The sequence below is a fragment of the Rhinatrema bivittatum genome, chromosome 7, assembly GCF_901001135.1.
Source record: "Rhinatrema bivittatum chromosome 7, aRhiBiv1.1, whole genome shotgun sequence".
Lineage (NCBI taxonomy): Eukaryota > Metazoa > Chordata > Amphibia > Gymnophiona > Rhinatrematidae > Rhinatrema > Rhinatrema bivittatum.
Window position 1 is genome coordinate 305,943,847 of NC_042621.1, and position 9,619 is coordinate 305,953,465.

Here is a 9,619-nt window from a genome sequence, read left to right on the forward strand (position 1 = left end):
ATAGCGAGATAAGAGCTCCTTCTGCAGGCTTCTAATGTACCCCTGCCCTAGGAAAGGCAACACTAGAGATGTCCCCTACTAATCTTCACCACATTCCCCCAAACACTGCTGATGGCAATGCAATGTGTGATCCACAGATAGGGTTAAAAAAAAAAAAAGGGACACCATCAGAAAATGCAGCCTACAACCAACCGCAAGAATCTCTCTGTTCTTAGCTTATTGTGTATTTACCACCTTACTCCCGCCAGCAAACCTCTCGCTTCCCTGCTAAACTAACCCCTCCACTCTTTTTTCAAAATGTACCCGAGCTCAGCCTTCCCGACCGAGTACGGAGCCCGTAGGCAGACACTGTCGCCGCCGCGCTCGGCTACCTGCACCCGCTGCCCGTCAGCTGCTTAATCAGCGAGTCCACGCCGGCCGAAAAACCAGCGACTGGACCAAGGCCCAGCGCTGAGGGACCACGGAAACCACTTCAGGGATTCTCAGCTGAGGGAGGGACCGCCGGGTGTCACCGCAGGAGAGCGGGGCAATGCTGCTCGAACTCTGCGCCGGGCAGGGAGCGTGGACGCAGGCTTGAAAAGGAGGGAAAAACACAGCCCTTTCAGGAGAATCTTACCCATTTTGCAGCGCTGGTTTCTTTTAGCTTCTCTCCAAAATATTCTGTTACTTTCTTCTCCCATTCCAGATTTGGAGCATTATGGACTGGAAAGAGAGGGAGATACTATCAGGGTTCACTTCTGAAACTCGCACAAACAGCCCAGTAACTTCAGCACGGCTGGAGACTTCTCTCAGGGAAACAGATTCAGTGCAGCTACGCTGGCAGCGGTACAGAAAGAAACTGTGACACCCCCCCCCCCCCCCCAGCTGTCCAAGCACCTCTGGATTAAGATGAGCAAAGGGAATCAGAGTCATGAGAGCTCAACCCTTCCTCCTAGAGAGAATACAGGGGCTCTTGAGAGCGGTTTATAGCAGTGGTGGCCAGCCCTGTCCTGGGACCCCCCAGCCAGTCTGGTTTTCAGGATATCCACAATGAATATGCACGAGAGAAAGTGTGCATGTTATGGAGGCAGTGAAACAGGGAACCACTGTTTATAGAATCAGCAGAGAAACAGATTTCTCAATTCTTCCTTTCACTGTTTACCAGGCAGTCCCAGCTCTGAACCTAATACCCTCACTACCAAGCAGATCACATGACCCGAAAGAGAGAGAAAATGAAGAAAACCCCTGCTATTCTGCCAGCTCTCCATCCTCGCTGCAACAGCAATACAGCAGACCCCCCACCCATCTGATTTTACCTTTCCTGCCCAAGAATTTCATTTTACACTCATTCGTCTTGTGTAGTAGAAATGTTTATAGCACTGTACTATGGAGCTTACTGGATTGCTTTCTGCCTCACCATGTTTTTATATTTAATTTTTTTATTGCTTTTATACCTGAATTATGCCATGCTTTGGATTTCAGGAAACTGTGTTTACTAATGAGGATGTTGGAGAGATACCAGTTCCAGAGATGGTTTTCAAGGGTGATGAGTCAGATGAACTGAACCAAATCAATGTGAACCTGGAAGATGTGGTAGGCCTGATTGACAAACTAAAGAGTAGCAAATCACCTGGACCGGATGGTATGCATCCTAGGGTTCTGAAGGAACTCAAAAATGAAATTTCTGATTTATTAGTTAAAATTTGTAACCTATCATTAAAATCATCCATTGTACCTGAAGACTGGAGGGTGGCCAATGTAACCCAATATTTAAAAAGGGGTCCAGGGGCCATCTGGGAAACTATAGACAAGTGACCCTGACTTCAGTGCCGGGAAAAATAGTGGACACTATTCTCAAGATCAAAATCACAGAACATATAGAAAGCCATGGTTTAATGGGACACAGTCAGCATGGATTTACCCAAGGGAAGTTTTGCCTCACAAATCTGCTTCATTTTTTTTTAAGGAGTTAATAAACATGTGGATAAAGGTGAACCGGTAGATGTAGTATACTTGGATTTTCAGAAGGTGTTTGACAAAGTTCCTCATGAGATTCTTCTAGGAAAAGTAAAAAAAGTCATGGGATAGGAGGCGATATCCTTTCGTGGATTACAAACTGGTTAAAAGACAGGAAACAGAGAGTAGGATTAAATGGTCAATTTTCTCAGTGGAAAAAAGGTAAACAGTGGATTGCCTCAGGGATCTGTACTTGGACCGGTGCTTTTCAATATATATATATATAAATGATCTGGAAAGGAATAAGATGAGTTAGGTTATCAAATTTGCAGATGATACAAAATTATTCAGAGTAGTTAAATCACAAGCAGACTGTGATAAATTGCAGGAGGACCATGCAAGACCAGAAAATTGGGCATCCAAATGGCAGATGAAATTTAATGTGGACAAGTGCAAGGTGATGCATATAGGGAAAAATAACCCTTGCTGTAGTTACACGATGTTAGGTTCTATATTAGGAGCTACCACCCAGGAAAAAGTTCTAGGCATCATAGTGGATAACACATTGAAATTGATAGCTCAGTGTGCTGCGGCAGTCTAATGCCTAACAGAATGTTAGGCATTATTAGTTAGGTAATGGTAAATAAAACGGAAAATGTCATAATGTCTCGGGTGAGACTACACCTTGAGTACTGTGTACAATTCTGGTCGCCGCATCTCAAAAAAGATATAATTGTGATGGAGAAGGTACAGAGAAGGGCAACCAAAATGATAAAGGGGATGGAACAGCTCCCCTATGAGGAAAGGCTGAAGAGGTTAGGGCTGTTCAGCTTGGAGAAGAGACGGCTGAGGGGGGATATGATAGAGGTGTTTAAGATCATGAGAGGTCTAGAACAAATAGATGTGAATTAAGAACATAAGAAATTGCCATACTGGGTCAGACCAAAGGTCCATCAAGCCCAGCATCCTGTTTCGAACAGAGGCCAAACCAGGCCATAAGAACCTGGCAATTACCCAAACACTAAGAAGATCCCATGCCACTGATGCAATTAATAGCAGTGGCTATTCCCTAAGTCAACTTAATTAATAGCAGGGAATGGACTTCTCTTCCAAGAACTTATCCAAGCCTTTTTTGAACCCAGCTACACTAACTGCACTAACCACATCCTCTGGCAACAAATTCCAGAGTTTAATTGTGCGTTGAGTGAAAAATAATTTTCTCCGATTATTTATTTATTTATTTTTAGTTTTTTTATATACTGATGTTCCTGTATAATATGCATATCGCACCGGTTTACAAGAAACTGAAACAGTCGCCTCAGGGGCGTCATACATGGGACAAGTTGAAAAAAGAACTTGCAGAGAGATAAAACGGACTACATTCAAAGAGACTATTAGCAGAAATAAAGTACAACTCAAAAACATATGTACAGTGGGAGAGATGGGTCTATAATGTCATCGACTTCATTGGGGCTTAGCTCTCTGGGTTAGTCTTAAATGTGCTACTTGCTAATTAGTTATGTAGACTTTCAGATAATAGAAGGACAAGGGGGCACTCCATGAAGTTAGCAAGTAGCACATTTAAAACAAACTGGAGAAAACGCTCTCACTCAACGCACAATAAAGCTCTGGAATTTGTTGCCAGAGGATGTGGTTAGTGCAGTTAGTGTAGCTGGGTTCAAAAAAGGTTTGGATAAGTTCTTGGAGGAGAAGTCCATTAACTGCTATTAATCAAGTTTACTTAGGGAATGACCTCTGCTATTAATTGCATCAGTAGCATGGGATCTTCTTAGTGTTTGGGTACTTGCCAGGTTCTTGTAGCCTGGATTGACCACTGTTGGAAACAGGATGCTGGGCTTCATGGACCCTTGATCTAACCCAATTTGGCAATTTCTTATGTTCTAAATTTGGTAACAACTCAGATTCATTGGACCAACATAAGAATAAACTAAAGATAAAAAAGAATAAACTAAGATAAAGATAAAATAAAATAAACTAAGATAAAAGATAAAATAAACATAAGAATAAACTAAAGATTTACAAACTCCGGTATTTCTCTCACAACACAACCAAATTGCAAAAAAGTCCCATGGTCTGATCATTCGCTAATCTCCACCAGCTTCTCTCTACCAAGATCAGACTCCAATCTCAACACAAGACCCGCTTTCCCATACAGAAAACCTTGCACCTCGGAAAACCTCAGCAAACTTCTTACTTCAGATCTACAACTCATCGATGTTTCAACGCCCAACTCTGCCATCCAATCCTGGTCCAAAATAACAAAATCTATAGCAAACACTCTCTGCCCAGTGACAACCAAAATAAGGTCTTCTAATGCATCCAAAAGACAACCCTGGTTTAATGACGACCTGCGAAAGCTCAAACAACTTCTTCGGCAGAAAGAAAGAAAATGGCGCAAAGCCCCCTCACCGGCCTCACTCTCGGACTACAAACGCACACTCCATCTATACAAAAGTATCACACTGAAAACCAAAAGAGACTATTACGCCCGGAAGGTTCATCATCTAATCTTTGACTCAAAAGCTCTTTTTGCCTTCGTTTCCAGCCTCACTAAACCCATCATTCCAGATATCCCACCCGAGCTAGCCCAGACAAAGGCTGATGAACTGGCTCTTCATTTCAACAAAAAAATATCTGATCTCCTTAACCAGCTGATCACAAATAACACTGATCCAGATAACACATATCTCCCCCAAAACAAAGACATCCAGCTTAACGCTTTCGAACCCATCACAATCACAGAGATACATTCAGTGCTAAAGAGAATGAAGCCATCATCACACCCATTTGATCAAATCCCCTCCAAAATGCTTCTTCTCATCCCTGACACTATAGCAAAAACACTGGCAGACATCATAAACTGCTCCCTATCTCATGGTATCTACCCAGATGACCTAAAAACAGCTTCAATCAAGCCACTGCTGAAAAAACCAAATCTAAATGCATGTGATCCCAACAACTTCCGCCCTATTTCCAAGCCCCCATTCATAGCAAAAATCATAGAAAAATTGGTAAACACCCAACTATCCAACTACTTAGAGGACCACAGTATTCTTTCACCAAACCAATACGGTTTTCGCAAAGCTGCAAGCACAGAAACATTACTAATCTCTCTCACAGACTTCCTCATTTCTGGAATTGATAAAGGCCAAACATTTTTATTAATCCTCTTGGACTTCTCGGCGGCCTTCGACACCGTCAATCACGCCCTTCTTCTAAAACAACTGGCAAACATTGGATTGACAGGTGCTACACTAAACTGGTTCAAAACATTTCTAGAAAACAGAGGATATAGAGTCAAAATTCACAACAAAGAATCCCAATACCACCCTTCTAATAGAGGGGTGCCACAAGGTTCATCACTTTCACCCACGCTCTTTAATCTATACCTGTTACCACTATGTCAACTCCTTACAAAATTGAACCTGAAACACTTCCTTTTCGCTGACAACGTACAGATCGTGATTCCCTTAAAAGAAACAATTTCAAAAACAATGGAATACTGGGACAGTTGCCTTTTACAAATTAAACCTCTTCTCACTAACCTAAACCTCATACTCAATGCTTCAAAAACGGAATTCTTGCTCATATCACCGGAAAACAATAACACACTTCAAAAACCACCCGCACTCCTGCAAACAGTCCACGTAAGAGATCTAGGAGCCATACTAGACAATCGTCTCAACCTTAAAACATTCATTAACCAAACCACCAAAGATTGCTTCTACAAATTACATATTCTGAAAAGAATTAAACCACTTTTTCACGCTCAGGACTTTAGAACTATATTGCAAGCAATAATCTTTTCCAAACTAGATTATTGCAACTCATTGCTACTAGGCCTCCCAGCTTCTTATACCAAACCCCTACAAATGGTTCAGAACTCCGCAGCCAGAGTCCTTACAAATTCCAGGAAAATGGACCATATCTCCCCTATCCTCAAAAACCTCCATTGGTTACCAATCCACTATAGAATCATGTACAAATCCATCAACATCATATTCAAGACCATTAACCAACACACGCATCTCGATCTACAAATACCATTCAAAAAATACACCTCCACCAGACCCATCAGGGAATACTACAAAGAGTCACTCCAAATTCCAAAAGCCAAAACCTTCCAACATAAAGCCTTGAGTCTCAGAGCCTTCTCGTCAGCTGGTCCAGCGTTGTGGAACTCCATCCCTCCTGATTTGAGACAGGAGCCATGCGCTCTAACATTTAAGAAAAGACTTAAAACTTGGCTTTTTAAAAAAGCATTTCCAAGCCTTGAATAAAACCCTTACTCATCTTCATAAACTTGTTTACAATAACTGGATCTAATCAAGAATCCACCTACCATAAACTTATACTCATCTTTACCTGCTGAGTATTATCATCTTTACCTGCTGAGTATTATCATATCATTACCTTGCACTACTGTGTCTTATTTATTTATTCTCTTGGTTACTCACTACCGTTTCATTTTATTATCATATCTTTCCATGCACTACTGTGTCTTATTTATTCCCTTGATCACTTATTTTACCGTCTCTTATTTATGTACCATCACATGTATCCACATAGGCTTATTTATTTACTCTACTATACTATTTCATTAATTGGAAGAAATGTATATATTGCATTGTTCAATTTTTCCCCCTCTTCCAGCTCCAAGTTAATTTTCCCTGTTTTATTGTAACTTTCTCACACACGGTATTGATACACTGTATTTAAAGTTTCACAGTTTATTGGGAATATTGTTTATTACGTTACGCTATGCTTTACACACATTGTTAATTGTAAACCGGGTTGATGTGATATCTGTCATGAAACTCGGTATAACAAAAAAAATAAATAAATAAATAAATTATCTCCATGAGCTTTCCTGACCACATTGTTCCCTTCTTTAGATAAGGCAGGACCTCTTTAATTCTTACCCATACACAGGTCCCTCTTCCTGGAAAGCGATGTTTCAGATTATTCCTGGCCCTGCAGGGTAAGCTGCCTATTGGTGTTGTTCACAGCACGGCTCAGTTCTGCCTGCAGGGTACACCGAGCTCTGGAGGAAGCTGACAGGGAGGGATCAGACAGTGGCTACAGGGAGGGCCGGCTCGAAGTTAACCTGCACAAATCTTGAACTGGGGCCCCAACACAGGTGAAATATAGATTCACTGAGGCCACTGCCTGCAGCCTCACTTTTACCTTCCATCCTTCCCTCCTGGCTTATACCATTCACCCCCTACCACTCCTCCACTTCATCCTCTCCTCCTCAATCCAACCCCTTCCCACTTTTTATCCCCCTCTCCTGGCACCTACCTTCCACTATTACCCCCCCCCCCCCCTCACATCTCCCATGCTGCCCTTCTGGTTTCTAACTCCATCCCTACCAGTCCCCGTCCCCCCCTTCCTGGCTCTTACAACTCCTACCCCCCCCCCCCTCATCCTCCCTTCCTGGCTGTTACCTTCCACCCTTCCCATTCTGGCTTCTACCTTGCACCTCCTACCCCCACTCCACCTTTCATACTCCCCTCTTTGCTCCTGCCAACCACAGCCCAGACTTGCATCCACTCCTCCTCTCTTCCCCCCTCCCCTTCTGACTCTTTCCTGCCCTGGTCCCTGCAGCCCTCCATGCTCTTACCTTCCATTCCTGTCCTGGCCTCACATTTATAAACGCTGGACCCTGCTGCCAGCCTCTGCCTCCCCGGTACCCAGCGTGCAGCCCGGGGCAGACCGCGGCCTGTCCTAGCGAAGGGCTCTGCGGTTGGCGGGGACGGGAGGAGGCCCTGCAGCGCTGCCACTTACCGAAGAGCTCCTGCACCACGCTGAGGGGGCTGAGCAACCAGTCCCGGCCGCACGGCATCCTAGGCAGCGGCGTCGCTGGCCCCGGTGGCTCTGAGTCCGAGGGAGGTGGCAGAAGCAGAGTCAGCTACAGAGCCAGCGCCAAGGTTTCCATCCGCCCCAACTCAGGAAGCGCGTCCGGCGGCGAGCGAGTGCGGCCTCCGCTGGCTAGAGTGACCCAGGAAAGTGCGAGCGAGTGGGTCCTCCGCTGGCTAGAGTGACCCAGGAAAGAGCGAGCGAGTGGATTCTCCGCCGGCTAGAGTGATCCAGGAGAGTACGAGCGAGTGGGTCCTCCGCTGGCTAGAGTGACCCAGGAAAATGCGAGCGAGTGGGTCCTCCGCTGGCTAGAGTGATCCAGGAAAGTACGAGCGAGTGCGGCCTCCGCTGGCTAGAGTGATCCAGGAGAGTACGAGCGAGTGCGGCCTCCGCTGGCTAGAGTGATCCAGGAGAGTACGAGCGAGTGGGTCCTCCGCTGGCTAGAGTGACCCAGGAAAATGCGAGCGAGTGGGTCCTCCACTGGCTAGAGTGATCCAGGAAAGTACGAGCGAGTGCGGCCTCCGCTGGCTAGAGTGACCCAGAAAAAAAAGCGAGCGAGTGGATTCTCCGCCGGCTAGAGTGATCCAGGAGAGTACCAGCGAGTGGGTCCTCCGCTGGCTAGAGTGATCCAGGAAAGTACGAGCGAGTAGGTCCTCCGCTGGCTAGAGTGATCCAGGAAAGTACGAGCGAGTGCAGCCTCCGCTGGCTAGAGTGATCCAGGAGAGTACGAGCGAGTGGGTCCTCCGCAGGCTAGAGTGATCCAGAAAAGTACGAGCGAGTGGGTCCTCCGCTGGCTAGAGTGACCCAGGAAAGAGCGAGCGAATGGATTCTCCGCCGGCTAGAGTGATCCAGGAGAGTACGAGCGAGTGGGTCCTCCGCTGGCTAGAGTGACCCAGGAAAATGCGAGCGAGTGGGTCCTCCGCTGGCTAGAGTGATCCAGGAAAGTACGAGCGAGTGCGGCCTCCGCTGGCTAGAGTGACCCAGGAAAGAGCGAGCGAGTGGATTCTCCGCCGGCTAGAGTGATCCAGGAGAGTACGAGCGAGTGGGTCCTCCGCTGGCTAGAGTGACCCAAGAAAGTACGAGCGAGTGGGTCCTCCGCTGGCTAGAGTGATCCAGGAAAGTACGAGCGAGTGCGGCCTCCGCTGGCTAGAGTGACCCAGGAAAGAGCGAGCGAGTGGATTCTCCGCCGGCTAGAGTGATCCAGGAGAGTACGAGCGAGTGGGTCCTCCGCTGGCTAGAGTGACCCAAGAAAGTACGAGCGAGTGGGTCCTCCGCTGGCTAGAGTGATCCAGGAAAGTACGAGCGAGTGGGTCCTCCGCTGGCTAGAGTGATCCAGGAAAGTACGAGCGAGTGCGGCCTCCACTGGCTAGAGTGACTGAGTGGGTCCTCCGCTGGCTAGAGTGATCCAGGAAAGAGCGAGCGAGTGGATTCTCCGCTGGCTAGAGTGATCCAGGAAAGTACGAGCGAGTGCGGCCTCCGCTGGCTAGAGTGATCCAGGAAAGTACGAGCGAGTGCGGCCTCCGCTGGCTAGAGTGATCCAGGAAAGTACGAGCGAGTGCGGCCTCCGCTGGCTAGAGTGATCCAGGAAAGTACGAGCGAGTAGGTCCTCCGCTGGCTAGAGTGATCCAGGAAAGTACGAGAGAGTGCGGCCTCCGCCGGCTAGAGTGATCCAGGAAAGTACGAGCGAGTGGGACCTCCGCCGGCTAGAGTGATCCAGGAAAGTGCGAGCGAGTGGGTCCTCCGCCGGCTAGAGTGATCCGGGAAAGTACGAGCGAGTGGGTCCTCCGCCGGCTAGAGTGACCCG

At 46.7% G+C, this 9,619-nt stretch overlaps 1 protein-coding gene across 4 annotated transcripts in view; it reads right to left on the reverse strand.

The window, feature by feature from the left end:
- Positions 1-8,195, reverse strand: part of MCMBP (minichromosome maintenance complex binding protein) — a 70,165-nt gene extending 61,970 nt beyond the window's left edge. Inside the window, exons 1-3 of one of the 4 annotated variants that reach the window (XM_029610531.1) lie at positions 7,744-8,191; positions 6,879-7,010; positions 617-702 (exon numbers count right to left, since the gene is read on the reverse strand). In XM_029610531.1, the coding sequence (XP_029466391.1) occupies positions 617-702; positions 6,879-6,882 (90 nt within the window). In that variant the 5' untranslated portion in view covers positions 6,883-7,010; positions 7,744-8,191. Of the gene's footprint in view, positions 1-616; positions 703-6,878; positions 7,011-7,743 lie in introns of all 4 variants that reach the window. The other 3 variants (XM_029610532.1, XM_029610528.1, XM_029610529.1) reach the window with 3 other exon arrangements.
- Positions 8,196-9,619: the final 1,424 nt, after the last annotated feature.